General features: G+C 37.2%; 1 protein-coding gene across 2 annotated transcripts in view; it reads right to left on the bottom strand.

The window, feature by feature from the left end:
• Window positions 1-887: 887 nt before the first annotated feature.
• The window catches only part of gnb4a (guanine nucleotide binding protein (G protein), beta polypeptide 4a), a 31,243-nt gene continuing 16,352 nt past the window's right edge, over window positions 888-15,778 (bottom strand). For both annotated transcript variants that reach the window (XM_022678648.2, XM_007232764.4), the window contains exons 4-10: window positions 13,803-13,909; window positions 12,460-12,523; window positions 11,975-12,137; window positions 11,749-11,815; window positions 8,963-9,164; window positions 6,905-7,121; window positions 888-5,654 (exon numbers count right to left, since the gene is read on the bottom strand). In XM_022678648.2, the coding sequence (XP_022534369.1) occupies window positions 5,548-5,654; window positions 6,905-7,121; window positions 8,963-9,164; window positions 11,749-11,815; window positions 11,975-12,137; window positions 12,460-12,523; window positions 13,803-13,909 (927 nt within the window). In that variant the 3' untranslated portion in view covers window positions 888-5,547. The remainder of the gene's footprint in view (window positions 5,655-6,904; window positions 7,122-8,962; window positions 9,165-11,748; window positions 11,816-11,974; window positions 12,138-12,459; window positions 12,524-13,802; window positions 13,910-15,778) is intronic.

Here is a 15,778-nt window from a genome sequence, read left to right as displayed (position 1 = left end):
ATAAACTCAGTTTATATAAGTGATAATAAAGTAATATTCGTAAAAAAGAAGCTTTATAATGTGGTTTTGCGCCGTGACGCTGCTTTACGTTATTTGACGGATATTTAAAAAATGTTAATTGAGTTTATTTTGATAACTCAATTTAAATACCTCTATAATTTTGAAAAAAAAAAAAAAAATAGCTACTGCATCGAACTCACCTGTTTTCATTTGATTCATATATATTGCTGCACTAAAAGGTAGTAATTCTCATTTGTGAAAGTTGGGTTTAATGTCACTTTGAAATAAAGTTGGAAAAAAAGTAAGTAATGATATTATTTTGCCATATTTTTCGAAGAATAACTGAAAACATACTCAAATGTAGTATATCATGATATATATCGTTATCGTGATACACAAAAAAATCCATATCGTGATATATGATTTTTCCCATATCGCCCAGCACTAGTCTAGTGGTCACATGACAACATTCAACACTCAACTGATTGAAATCAAGAGGGTGGGAATCCCAGTCAAAGGTTTCTACAGCCAGTTCAGACAGAAACATGGGCCAGATACAAAACTCTCATCCAGTTTTAGGTTTGAAACTATTCTCCTTATGTTTATTTGCTCAGTGTCGAAAAAAGATAAAGGTTTGTTTTTGGAGTTATTGGGTCAAAAATAGCGCTTAAATTTTAAAACAAACAACGATTTGTAATTGAAGACATTGTTTTTTGCTTGTTAGATCCTAAAGTCAGTGAAAATGATATAAAAAACCATTTGGAAGCATGAACAGCCTCATAATACCAAACTTCTTACTTAATCCACCGAAAATGCGTTTTTTTTTTAAGCCACTCTTGGCTGCTTAATTCGGCAGCTCTTACTCCATATTTACGGTGTCCATCCAGTAAAGAAGAAAGAATGTAGTTTTAATGTATACGTATAAAATACAGGCAGAAGAACAGAGCTTAGCTGAAGTACAGTTTATATAAAAACAAAAAATTGTGGGAACGTAAACAAAAAAAGGCAAAATTTCAGATTTCAGAGAATAAATCCACTCACAATACTGCACTCAAAAAGACAATAAAGCACTAAAACAATTATCCTTTAAAAAAAATTACATTGTGAAGAAGTTGCAACTCGCGAAAATCTCAAAAGTGAAACAAAAAAATAAAATAAAATAAAAAACAATCGGCTGAAGCTCAAGTGTGCAGTAAAGCATTCACAGACAGGGAGGAAACAAACAAAAAAAAATCATGTTAAGACTTTTAATTCGGTAAAATTCATAACAACAGCCTTCATAACTCTAATTCATTCATATATCAACTGGCACGAACTGGCACAAGGTGATTACTGACTGACTGACTGACTTTCAAGTGAACTATGACAGATAAGGCTTGCGCTCGTCTCGAGCACAGGAAGCAGTCCTGTCGCCGGTTATAAACACTCACGTCTCACATTAGTGGAAAATTACACACAGTGAAGCTTGTGGTCACGTTTATTCATATAAAAAAAGAAAAAACTAACAAAAAAAGAAAGAAAAGAAAAGAAGTTTAAGACTAAGAGTTCTGGTTCATCCTTCAGAAAGAGTGGCCACGCCTTCAGATACATCTATCTACACCAGCATGTGTTTCAGTGATGGAGTAAAAAAGGAGTAATCCAGCATTTTCAGCCCAAAAAACTACCAATTATATGGAATTTTTAGTGACTTTTAATAGACATCGTAGAAAAAAAATGAGGAGGAGCATTTCTATTAGAGTTTTACAGGGAAATGGTGCAATTCTGATACAATACATTGACATGAAGGAAAATGTATCGGAAAAGTAAAATTAAATACTTAAATTCTTGTAAATGAATATAAAGGTGATCTAGACTATTAAGGACCACATAAGGAATCATGTAGTAACTTAAAAAAAAAAAAAAGTGTTAAACAAACCAAAAAACACTCTGTGAAGAAGCATTTAGGTGCTCTTATCTGGGGAGCTGATAACTTGCAGTTTCCGAGGCTGGTCCTGATGAGTGCCACTTTCATCATTATGATTATTATTGATGCTCTTCGCCTTTGTCTTGAGTTAAAAAGTTCATTACTCAAATAGAGCTATTTTTCACTGTATACCTGTAACTCTACCTCTTCACTACTTTACTTTAACTGATGCTCTCAAACACTTTATTAAGAGACAAGAAATTCAATTTAGTTAACTCTTGATGAGTTCAGCACAGCTGTTAACTGAAAGCCTGAATTTCAGGTGACTCTACCTCATAAAGCTGACTGTGCAAAGCTGTCTGTCATCTAAGCAAGTACTTTAAATATATTCTGGTTTGTTTTAACACTTTTTTTTAGTTTACCAAATAATTCCATATGTTTTTCTTCATATTTTCATAGTTTCATGACTTCTATTATATTAATCTAATGCGATTTATCACAATATTTATGATATATCGTTAATATCGGACAAACCACTTGTTTTTTCATGCTTATACTTCAGGTAATACTTGAGCAAATGTTTGTAGATTTAAAATACATACTTCAATACTTTTAATTCTGTTATTAAACACTGATGCGAACAATTTTCACGTTTTTATGACGTGTATAAAGTAGGAATGCAGTGTTCAGTTTCAGTGTTTGGCTGAAACCCTAAACAAAAACTGGTGAAATTGGGTCAAAGGCTGAATATCGAACATACAACACTGTTTTTCGCAGGTTTAAATACAGTTAGGTTGCCAAATATTCAGTGCACCTTACTAAAAAGGTCAGAAAATGCTGGAATACTCCTTCAGGCATGTATATCTTTATATGCTTGTGTATCTGTGGTAAATAAAGTAAAAGTACAGTGTGTTCTGCCCATCTTAAAGCCCCTTAACGCTGTGTAATACATACGTATAAATCTCGCCACTGGTTTTCGTATGGATGAGGTCAGTCCGCCGTATGAATATCCTAAGCGTAAACTGTGCTGAGTGTACTGTATTTCAATACTGGACCAGAGTCGACAGAAACCGATAGCACCTCCACACTCACGTTCCTTCACATTAACAGAAGACAGAAGGCAGAAACCAGGCTGTAGAAGATTCGAGGAGATCTTTATATAAGGTTTTATGGTCCTGTACGTTGGTGTCCAGCCAATTTGGTCCAAACAATACCGTGCGGTGGCACAACAGCAGCTACTGTACATACTGAGGCACCATGGCGGACTATTAATTAATGCCCTAAATGAACACTGAGTTTGGGTGGGGGGTTTCACAAAGCAGGATTTCGTAATACATAAACCAACCAATCAAGCATAACATTACCACCACCTCCTTTTTTTTCCAGCTCCAACGATCACATAGAACACTTTTTAACTTTTATAATATAATTATACTAGGGTTGTTGTTTGAACTCCAGAAGTTGAAATCCCACTAGTGCAGATGGGAGAGCCAGTGGGCGTAAGCTAAGAGCAAAGGAATTGTCAGCACACCTGTTTTTGACCATCTCAAACTGTACAAACTATTTTGAGGGTATTGAGGGGAAAAAATCCACTTCTCTTTCCTGTTCTGGTCTCTTTAGGCTGCACTGTAAACTCAATGAAGGCAGTCTGGGACACTGGCCTCGAAGTGAGTAAATGAATCTGCTGTGAAATTTGACACAACTGCAGACATTTTTGCCTTTATTTCTACAGGTGAAAAAAAAGGGAAGCATGGTTTGGATCTGGAGTTTTTACAGTATTTTTACAGTAACTCTTTTACTGAGGATAAATCCTTTAAATTATGTGATTAGGGGTTTTAAACGAGGACACAGTACTGTAGAGGATTATATAACCATTTATCCCGCCTGAGAAATCCAAAATCATGTGTTTTAATGCGTTTTATATGGCAACCCGAAATCTTAAACTGGGTAACGTTCTGGTCTCTTTAGGCTGCCGTATAAACTCAATGAAGGCAGGCTGAGACAATGAGCTAGTTTTGGGAGAAATGAGAAGTTGAATTTGACAGATTTTATAGTATAATCTTTTCTAACGAGGAGATAAATACTTTAAAATATGTGATTAGGCATTTTTAAGCCAAGACACAGTACTGTAGGAGGTTTATATAACCATTTATCACACCAGAGAAATCCAAATCCAAACCGTGTGTTCTTTTTTTTAAATATGGTTTTACAAAAATCGAGGAATTGAGGGGGGAAAGGGGAAAATTGTACAATTGTACTCGTCCTCTAGGATGCACTATAAACTCAGTGAAGGCAGTCCGAGACAATGAGCTTGGTCACAGTACTGTAGGTATATCCTCTTGAGACCCTGCATCCTCATATGTGGACATTACGACTACGAATCTCTTTATATGTTGATCTTTGGCCTCATATGGAGACACTGCCCATACCATCCAGTTGTTACATGGCACATTACATGTTACATTAACATTACACTTAACCGATTGAAAACAAGGTGGCAGGAATCCCAAACAAAAGTTTCTACAGCCAATCTCTACAGGTAAAAATGACAAAATTCTTATCCAATTTTATGCTTGAAATTAGTTTATTTGCTTAGTGTAGAAAGCTTAAATTCTGTTTTTGGACTAATATGGTCCTTGTCCTTCCTTAAATGTTAAAATAAACTAAATGTCCCCATATGAGGACATTTTTTTTTTAGGTTTTTGCGAAAATAACTTCCAGTACAAAGACAAAGATTAGTTTTTATTCTTTTTAGATATATACTAATTTATCCCACCTGAGAAATCCTTATTTGTGAAATCAATAATTAACACCCCACCCATACAAACAACACTGTGGCGAGTCTAACACGGTTTGTCCCCACACAACCAGTCAACCAGTGAAGGTTGCAACCAGTGATAACCCACATCCTACGTTGAACATCGTGTCAGTTTATTCACGGACAAACCCTGGACAAATCTGTTGTTGGCAGTGCCCTGGCATGTGCAGCAAGACTACTACACTGTGATCTCGGGGAAAGAAAAATAAAAAAATAAAAAAAATACACAAAAGAAAAAAAGAAAATTCCATAAATCGAGGAAAGGAAACACGTACGATCAAGGACGATCGACACACCCACCACGAGGATCCACACGTCAACATCCAAACACTGTCAGAAGTGCATACATTTCACATACAAGCACATAGAATAGCAAATATCGTATATACACAACACAGTCTATCCCCCCATGTTCTTTAGGTTATGAGGCCGTATAGACAGACAGATGGATGGATAGACAGATAAGATAGAATCGAGAAAGAGAGGGTGAGAGAGAGAGAGAGGGTTCCTATCCTCATAGTTGGGCCTCGTTCTCTGCGGCTGACTCGAGGTGACAGGAGGAAGAGGAGGATGAGAAGAAGGAGGAGGATGAGAAGAAGGAGGAGGATGAGAAGAAGGAGGAGGATGAGGATTGGTGGTGTTGGGGGGGGCGGGCTCTAGTAAAAGAGAAGAAGAAGAAGAAGAAGAAGATGATGATAGAAACCGGGTCACCTGGAAAGGTGGAAGGAAAAGGGGAAGGGGGAGGTTCCTCTGTGGCAGCAGGACGCTACAGTGACTCTGATTGGACAGAGTGGGCCGTCACTCTCCGCAGTCCCATCCAATCAGGTCAGTTCCATATCCTGAGGAAGCTGTCCCACGAGCCCGTGGCCACGGCCATGCCGTCGTTGGTCACGCCTAAACAGCTGACCCTGTTGTCGTGCCCGGCCAAGACACCTGGAAAGAAATACATACATATATATATATATATATATATATAGTACATATAAACACTTATTTTCTCTTTATCTTATTAATCACTTTATTACTGCATTGCTGAAACTAAAGAGACTCAGTTCTTAATCATGTTAATCTGAGCTAAAGGCTAAAGCTGCTGTTTCCATGTGGGTCAGCCAGACGACAGCTGCATCTTCAGACCCATCCCTGATTGAAAATGTGCGAGATGCTGCTATTGGACGCTCTATTAACACTCTCAACCACCCCACCTCACAATCTGCAGTAAGAACTGGGTGAGAATATTGAAGCTGCATGGGATGGGAGTTTTTTTTACAGTATTAACTGATGGGATAAATCCTTTAAATGATGAAGTTAGGTGTTTTAAGCGAGGATACAGTGCTATAGAACTTTGAAATCCAAAATCATGTGTTTTAATGTGTTTTACAAGACAGCCCACCTGTTTTTGACCATCTCAAACTGTACAAACTATATTAAGGGTAACTGCAGACTTTTTTGCCTTAATTTCTACAGATAAAAGAGAGGGAACCATGGTTTGGATCTGCAGTTTTTACAGTATAAACTCTTTTACTGAGGAGATAAATCCTTGAAATGATGTGAATAGGCGTTTTAAATGAGGACACAGTATTGTAGAGGTTTATAAAACCATTTATCCTAACTGAGAAATCCAAAATCGTGTGTTTTATTGCATTTTAAATTGTACAAACTATATTGTACAAACTACAGACATTTTTGCCTTTGCATTTCTACAGATAAAAAAAGGGAACCATGGTTTGGATATGGAGTTTTTACAGTATAAACTCTTTTACTGAGGATAAATCCTTTAAATTATGTGATTAGGTGTTTTAAACGAGGACACCGTACTGTAGAGAATTATGTAACCATTTATCCCGCCTGAGAAATCCAAAATCGTGTGTTTTAATGCGTGTTATATGGCAACCCGAGATCTTAAACTGTACAAACTGGGTTACGTTCTGGTCTTTTTAGGCTGCCGTATAAACTCAATGAAGGCAGGCTGACACAATGAGCTTGGTTTGGGAGAAATGAGTAGGTAAATTTGACAGACTTTACAATATAATCTTTTCTAATGATGAGATAAATACTTTAACTGAATTATCACAGGGCTCCATTAGGAACCTCTACAACTCAAGCATTTCTAGAGTAATCAAAAACTAACCGAGGGCTAAAAAAATACTATTAATAGATAGATAAATAAAATAAAAAGCACATACCTGCTCGTTCCCCCTTCAGTGTGTCCCACACGTTGCAGTTGAAGTCGTCGTAGCCGGCCAGCAGTAGGCGGCCGCTCTTGGAGAAGGCCACAGAGGTGATTCCACAGATGATGTTGTCATGGGAATACATCATCAGCTCCTGATCGGCGCGCAGGTCAAACAAACGGCACGTAGCGTCATCAGACCCGGTCGTGAACGCGTTTCCATTGGGGAAGAACTGGATAAAAAATATATATATATTTTTAGTGTTAAAATGGTAATTATAAAAAAAAAAGTAAAAGGAAATCGTGAACAGTTGCCAACTGTTCACGATTTCCTTTTACTTTTTTTTTTTTTTATAATTACCATTTTAACACTAAAAATGGCTAAACACCAATGCCAGATGAACTGTAACCAAAAGACCAAGATAGATGAATGGATGAATGAAAGGCAAGAAGGAAGATGGATGGATTAAAAGAAAGAAATAAGATGTATGTAAAGAAGGACTGATGTAAGAAAGAAAGATGTATGGAAATGGACTAAAGGAAAAGAAGGATGGTTAAAATGATATAGGGGTGGATGAAATAAAAGAATTGGAAGGAAGAAATGAAAGACGTAGGTAATGGATAAAAAAATTAGAATATGGATGGATGAAAAGACAGAAGGAAGATGGACGTGAAAGATAAAGAAAGAAGCTGGATGGAAAGAAAGGAGGATGGATGAAAGTAAGAAAGGATGGGTGGGTGGATTCAAGGAAAGAAGGGAGATGGTTGAAAGGAAATAGGATGATAAATCGATGAATGAAATGAAAGAAATGGAAGGAAGAAAATAAAGACGGAAGCTGGATGGATGGGTGATGGATGAAAGTAAAAAAGGAAGATGGATGGATGGATGGACAGACAGAAGGAAGATGGTAATTGATGAAAAGAAAAAAGAAGATTGAAAGATGGATGGATGGGTGGATTAAAGGAAATAATGAAAGATAGATGAAAGGAAGAAGAAAGATAAATGTATGGATGGATGAAAAGAAAGAAGCTGGACTGCAAGAAGAATGGATGGAAGCCAAGAAGGATGAATGAAAAAGAAAGATGGAATAATGGATGGATGGATTAAAGGAAAAGAAACAAATGGATGGGTGAGTGAAAAGACAGAAGATAAATTGTTTTATGAAAAAAAGAAATGAAGATGGAGATTGAAGATGGATTAAAAAGAAGGAACATGGATGGAAAGCATGATGTTTAAATGGAAGAAAGATAGATTGAAGGAAAGAAGGAAGTTGGAAAAAAAGAAAAAAGGAAGGTAAATGGATGGGTGGATGAAAAGACAGAAGAAAGATGGACAGTGGATGAAAAAAAGAAACGTACTTATTGAAGGAAAGAAAGAAGATGGATGTAAGGAAACAGGAAGATAAATGGATGAATGAAATAAAGAAGGTAAAAAGAAAGAAAGAAAGAAAGCAAGTCATGATGGAATTAATGAAGGAAGATGGGTGATGGATGAAAGAAAAGAAAGATGGATGGATGGACAGATCGTGGATGAATTAAAGAAAAGATGGAAGATGGATGAAAATAAAGAAAAATGGAAAGATGGATGGAAAGAAGTATGGATGTATTGATGAAAGGCAAGAAAGATGGACAAAAAAAGGATGGATGGGTGGGTGATGGATGAGAAAAAAGAAGGAAGATGAAGGACATTTCATAATAGCTGAAAAAGAGAGAAGATGGAATGATGGATGGATTAAAAGAAAGAAGGAGCACAGATTGAAAAATGAATTAAAAGAAAGAAGAAACAGGTATGGAAAAAAGGATAGATGGGTGGATGAAATGAAATAAGGAAGATAAATTTATGGTTGAAATGAAGAAAGATAAACAGAAGGAAGAAAGCAAAGCAAGAAGGAATGAAAGAAGGAAAAAAGCACAAAGTAAAAAAAATACCAAAACAGAAAGAAAGGAAATTAGAGAGAAATACAGGAAGAAAGTGAAGAAGGCATGAAAATATCTGGATTGAAAGCAGAAAGAAGGGCAGGTCAGATAGAAGGAAGGGAGGGAGGAAGGAAAGAAGGAGAAAGGATGCACTCACGCAGACGGCGTTGATGTCGGAGACATGGCCGGTGAAGGACTGTCTGCACATGCCGTCTCGGATGTCCCACAGTTTGGAGGTGGCATCGCAGGCCCCGGATACGAAGGTCCTGGTGTCCGGGCTGAGGGACAGACTCATCACGTCTCCACTGTGCCCTGAGAAGATGGTAGCCTGCTGACCCGTCTCTATATCCCAGAGAGCACTGAGAAACACAAACAACAACCTGTGAGTGTGAAAAATGTGACCAAACACCACCTACTAATAACCATCACTCCACACCTAAGGAATAAGTAACTTTTACTACAGTTTACTACAGTTATAACAAACCAAAATATTCTTAAGCACTTAAATGCTCATACCTAGAAAGCAGTTAACTTGTGGTTTCTGAAGCTGGTAACTCTGGAGCTGGACTCCTGATGAGAGCCAGTTTTATCAGTACAATGTTTTTGAAGGTCTTTGAGGTGTCTGCACTTGAGGACAATCTTTTAAAGTTATAAAATTCTTCTTTTCATACTGACAGACCTTATTTTTTATTTTTATTTTCTTGAAGTCATTTTTTCCTTTAATTAGTAGAGTAGTTCTTGCATCTCACAATATGTATTAGAACTAGGGCTGCAACTAATGATTACTTTGGTAGTCGACTAATCCGACGATTATTTTTTCGATTAGTTGATTAGCCCACGATTATTTCTGGCATGTCCTCCATCTCTAAAAATGATAGAAACAGCTAAACATGAGATTTAAGAGGCATTTGGTTAAAAATGTAATCTGTAGTGTTTGGGGGGCACTTTTGAAGTGAGCCTTTTACCCAGCTCCCTTTGCACTTCTGTCCCAATCAATTTGTTTAATGCAGTACTGTAACAAATTAACGATTAGTCGACAATGAAATTTGTAGTCGACAAATTTAAATAATCGACACTGTCGATTATATCGACTAATCGTTGCAGCCCTAATTAGAACATTACTCAAATATTCACTATTCACTGTATACCTGTAACTCTACCTCTTCACTACTTTACTTTAACTGATGCTCTCAAACACTTTATTAAGAGACAAGAAATTTAAGTAATTAACTCTTGACGAGTTCAGCACAGCTGTTAACTGAAAGTCTAAAATTCCAGGTGACTCTACCTCAAAAAACTGACTGAGAAAATCCAGCAGAAATAAGCAAAACTGTCTCTATCTAAGCAAGAGGAGCTACTTTGAAGAATGTAAAATATAAAACATGTTCTGGTTTGTTTAACACTTTTTGTTTACTAAAAAAATCCATATATTTTCTTTATTAGTTTGAATGATTTTAGTTTTACTCTACAATGAAGAACATTTTTAAATAATGAGGGGAAAAAAAACATTAAAGTTGTGCATTAGTTGCTGCTGTGTTGAGGGGAGGGATGCTCCTTTTGAATTGCCAGTTCTCCTCCCTAAATCCAATTACCACAATTAAAACCCCATCAAACCTACATGATTCATGTGAACGACATTCATAATTTAAAATGGAAACAGAAGGGGGAAGATATTTAACTACAGCCAAAATGATAAACTGCTGTGGTGCTCAACAGCTTTGTGAAATCAATATTTAGCTCATATTGGCAAATATTGTCAACTTGTGTTGTCACAATATCACAATTCTGTTTTTTTAATACAATATCTGCCTAAATACCTCAATATAGATACGCTAACAATATCATGGCAAAAACCTAAAACATAAGAAATTAAAGGAATAAAAGAAAATTTAACATGGAACTAAAAAAATGTTTTGTTTTTTTTACATACTAATACTAATAAAAGTTGAACAAATGTGATAACTTTTATTCTTCATTTTAAATTAAGAATATAATACGTCAATCACATTTCTTTAATAGTTAACTTTCTGAGCTGTCTAAGAGAAGAGCTTCTCCTAACCAGAAAACATCTGGGTAAAAAAAAAAAAAATAAATTTCAAGTGTCAAAAATCATCATGTGGCATCAGTCCCACCCCCACGAATGCCCCATTTGGAGTCAAAGAAAGAGGAAACTGGAAAATAAGGCATTTAAAAGCCAGGAGAACTTTAAACTTTAAAATCCGCTGAATACTTTGGGATTTGTGTGGTGTTGGACGCTTTAAGGAAGTTAGCAGGAGTGAAGAGTCCACTCTCATTGAGTGAATCGGTTCACGAGTCAAGTGCAAACTGGAAACAATGATTCTAAATATTGTTAAGAAGCCCATGTGTTGATATAAAGTACTGAGCTGATGTAAACTCAGAGACAACACAGAGCTCTCCTCAGACACTGGAGTTTAGAAATCAATATTTGATGGAATAACCCTGTTTTTTAAACAGAGTTTTCATGCATCTTGGCATCATGTTCTCCTCCACCAGTCTTACACACTGCTTTTGGATAACTTTATGCTGCTTTACTCCTGGTGCAAAAATTCAAGCAGTTCAGTTTGGTGGTTTGTGATCATCCATCTTCCTCTTGATTATATTCCAGAGGTTTTCAATTTGGTAAAATCAAAGAAACTGATAAATGAATGAAGGCGGGGCTTAGGGAGGTGCAAAAGGGTAGAAAGCAGCAGCCAATCAGAGCCTGTTCTGACTATTTCATCAAGATACAGACTTAAATTAATCGTCAGCCTCTATGAGGTGAACTAGCCAGGCTTAAAACAGGCTTAAAACTAGCAAGATTTCAGGTATTTTATGCTGATAAATTAGACAAATTCCCTTATTTTACACAAAAGCTACAATAATTAGGTCAGAAAATACAGCAGGGCAGACAGCCAGTAATGCCACTCTGAATTCTGCACTCACCATGTGGTGTCTCCAGAGCTGGTGACTATCTGGCTATCATCCAAGAAGCGACAGCATGACAAATAACCTTATTGGAAGAAAAAGATGTCAGGATGATATATTTCAGCAACTGCAGGTCAGCGTTTGCTCACCGTTATCTATTCAAACTCCAGAAAATGTGACTGAGCATTTTTCTAGCTCAAAATTAAATCAGTAAAAGCTCTGTGTATGTATGTGTGTGTTTTACCTGTGTGTCCGGGCAGTTCTCTGGTGACCCTGACGTTGCCCTCGCGGGTTTTAAGGCTGTAGATGGAGCAGATGTTATCCAGGCCTCCACAGGCCACATAGTTTCCAGAAGGAGCATAGGCACAGGTCATCACCCAGGATGAGCGCAAAGGGATGGCATGGATCTGAATACAACAGAAAGGCATAAAACTCAGTGGCATGGGTATTCTGTGGGATGGGTATTTATTTAAAGTAACTTTAAAGCAGAATTTTTAAGTATTATAGTGTTTTACAGTAAAACAGAAGCTTAAAAACTGTGGAAATACATAGTGATGCTCCACTGTTCTTTAATATGGATGTATGTATGAAATCTACCAGTCAGGTACTAAGTAGCAGTAAAGCCACTCAGATGAGAAATCATGGGGACAGTGTGTCCATTAATAAGATGGGTGAACACTGAGATTGTCACTGGGTCGTTTTAAGAGTCATTTAGGTCTTTATTCTCACCTTGTTCGTTGTGTAGCTGTCCCAAATGATGAGTTTGCCATCTTGTGAGGCACTGACTAGTAGCCTACAGATTTAAAAAAGCACAGAAAAACCAAAATTAGAGCTTTTTCTAAAGCTGTTCCACTTCTATTTGGAACAAAAACAGTCAATTCATTTTGCATGCTTTTGGTATTTGTACTTGAGTCTCTCCTGCCCCTATAAACACTTTCAACACCTCAGACAGCACACAGCGTAATTAGCCAGCAGACTTCGTCTGAGGGAGGGATCTGCACCTACTGTCCATGGCAGTTCAACAGATGAGAAAGATGCAAGTACTTTTAAATAATTTGTAGAGTTTTGTGCTTCTATCAAAGTTTTGCCATTTAGCGTAAGCTGAAACTAACGTGTGTTTAACGCTCAGCCTAAACATGGAGCTTGGCCAGCAACAACTTATTTGCATAAAAGTGACAGAGCCCTTAAACGGCTCATTCTAAAAGAGACTGAAACTGGCAAGAATAAAGCTGGTGAGATTTCTTTATAAACATGTTTTAAATAACCCATTAACCTTTTCTAAGCAGCTGAATCTTTTTTTAATTTCACTATTACTATACTTACTATAATTCAGTTACACAGAACAATAAAGAGACAATTAATAGGAATATTTAGAAAAAACAATTCAATTAGAAATTTACACTATGTTTAAATATCCTACATAAATGAAAAAGACACACAATACAATAATAAATAATACATAAATAAATTAAGACCTTTTTAGACTTTTTAAAGATCCGCAGATTCCCTGTAAATGCTTTGGGGATAACACCAAGCAAGCCAAACCACACCAGGCATACGCCTAAATGCTAAATGCTAATTTAACAACAGCACCCATTGAGCAGAACGCATGTTTAGCTGACATTTAAATAATTTTCCCTCCTACTGATGATCCCACTGATGAAGCTGACTATGAAGAGACTCATTCAGACCAACAATTGATAGTCCTCCACCCTTCCCGAACGGATAGAGAAGCAGAAATAGGAAGCAGGGAGAGAAACTGAAGGAAAATAAAGAGAAATTGATTATGTTTTACAGAGAAAAAGAGTGAAAGAGGGAATAAAAAAGAGAGAGGGAATAAACAGAGAGAAAGAGAGAGAGAGAGAGAGATGGGGAGCAGGAGGCAGCCGGCATAATCTCAGGACACCATTGAGTTGTGAGCGGGCTGCTGTATTATTCATTGAGTGTACACTGACAGACCTGCAGGGTTTCTCTGAGGGAACCCACCCATCCTCCCACTCCACATCCTCCAAACCTTCCGTTCATCCCTCCATCTCTCCCTCTCTCTATTCACCCTCTCGTTCTCCACTGACCTGGAATCTGTGGCCCAGTGCATGGCGTAGATTTTGGCTAAATGGCCTCGAAGGGTTCGCCTCGTCCGCATCTGGATCCTTCCCACCGAATCCAGCCCAGCTGTGATCTACCAGAACCAAAAGAGAGAGAATGAAGGAATTAAGGAAAAGAAATATAGATAAATAAAGTCGTGTGTGGTATGCAGGAGAGGATGATGAATGACAACCTGTGTGGAGCTGTGATTATGAAATTTCTAAAGGACCTAAAATATAAAAGCTGATTTTGTCCAACTTTTGCGACAAAACTGTGTTAATATGATTTAATACATTTAATATACAGCAATGTGCACAAGTTTTAGGCACCTAAGAACAGTATTTAAAAAAACATTTATCTTGGTATTGTGCAAATTAGAACAGACAACGCAGTGAACGACATATAGTGGGCATGACTCACTAAGTAAAACAATAGGAAATGTCCAGGCAGAGGACAAAGGCTGTGTGAATGGGATTTTACATAATGTTAAACATGGTGCCTGTTTAATGGATAAAGTCCAACCCTTCAACAAAAAGAGCCAATCAGCTTGCTGCTTGTGCAAAGAGTGGAGGAGAGTCAGCATGCTGGTGGGGCAGCTGTGGAGATCTGTGCAGAAGCAGTAGCCATAATAACACGAAAGATCACATTTTTGTGCATTTGTGAGACAAACATTACAAACTGTTGGGGTTTTTGTCTGACTTTCCTATAAAGACTTTTAATGAGGTGAGCAAAAATTCATAAGGTAATAATGTAATTATCGGGACAGACCTAGCCACAAGCAGTCATTCAACACCTGAAACAAATATATACTGAAAAGCTTTACCTAAATCATTAAATGTGATTGATACTGAAAACAAACACACCTAAACAGACCTGTCACAATAACTACTTTTATATATATTCATTATAGATAATTGCAATAAACGACATTTGTTTGATTGCCCTTAATACTGTGAATTTGAGAATAAATACACTACTGCAAAACAAAAACAGAGCGATAATTCGCTAAACTCGATATTATCTTGGTATTTTTAACCATACAAAACGCCCTGCCCTCACAAATCTTATATTATTAAATTTCATTTTTAAAAAAGGCTGCAATTTAACCTGCTGTCTACACAAAAACAGTGTTTCAGATTAACAAAAACTGAGCTTTTCGAAAACGCCTTCCAAGGGTGCGATTTTAAAAACTCACTAGAATGAAGTTACATTTATATTGTGCCTTTCTAGAAACCCAAGGACACTTTACGATCACATTTTACACACAAGCATTTACACTCAGCACTCATTCACACACAAAACAGGGTAAATTGGCAGCCAGTCACATACAGCATACTCTCTTAACCAGAAACCACTGTCCACCTGGAGGACTGCATCATGCACTGAGGAGCTGACCCAGCACAGAGCGCCAATCCATATCTGGGCATTCAGTCATACATACATAAATATTTATGCCCACCCACCAACACACACCAGGGCAATTAAGAAAATCTAATTTATCCAATCTCCAGATTTTTTTTATGGAAGGAAACCCACCCAGACAGGGACTTGAACCCAAGACCCCAGTACTGGGAGGTGAAAGTGCTAACCACTAAATCACTTTTTTGTTTTGTTTTATTAGCTTAGCTTGTTCAGAATGAGCCTAAAACATGGACAGCATCTTAATCTTGATCTGTTGTTGCTGCAATTTGCAGATAAAAAAAACATGTTTACAGCTTAATTTAATTTTACATTACAGAACACTGCGGAGGCGGCAAAATGCACTATATTCAGTTTTCCAACCCTGCTGTTAATCAGCAGTACACTTGTTAATTTTCTTCTTTCACATTCGTGTTTTAGTGGTTCAGCGGGCTAAAGCCCTATCAACATGATCGGTAGATCGCTGGTTTAAATCCCAGTCATGCAGCTTGCCATCAGCTGCCAGAGCGCCGAGAGAGCACAATTACATTAGCTCTCTCTGGGT

Source organism: Astyanax mexicanus, chromosome 4 (genome assembly GCF_023375975.1).
Source record: "Astyanax mexicanus isolate ESR-SI-001 chromosome 4, AstMex3_surface, whole genome shotgun sequence".
In the NCBI taxonomy this organism is placed as follows: domain Eukaryota; kingdom Metazoa; phylum Chordata; class Actinopteri; order Characiformes; family Acestrorhamphidae; genus Astyanax; species Astyanax mexicanus.
This window is presented reverse-complemented; position numbering and strand designations above follow the sequence as displayed.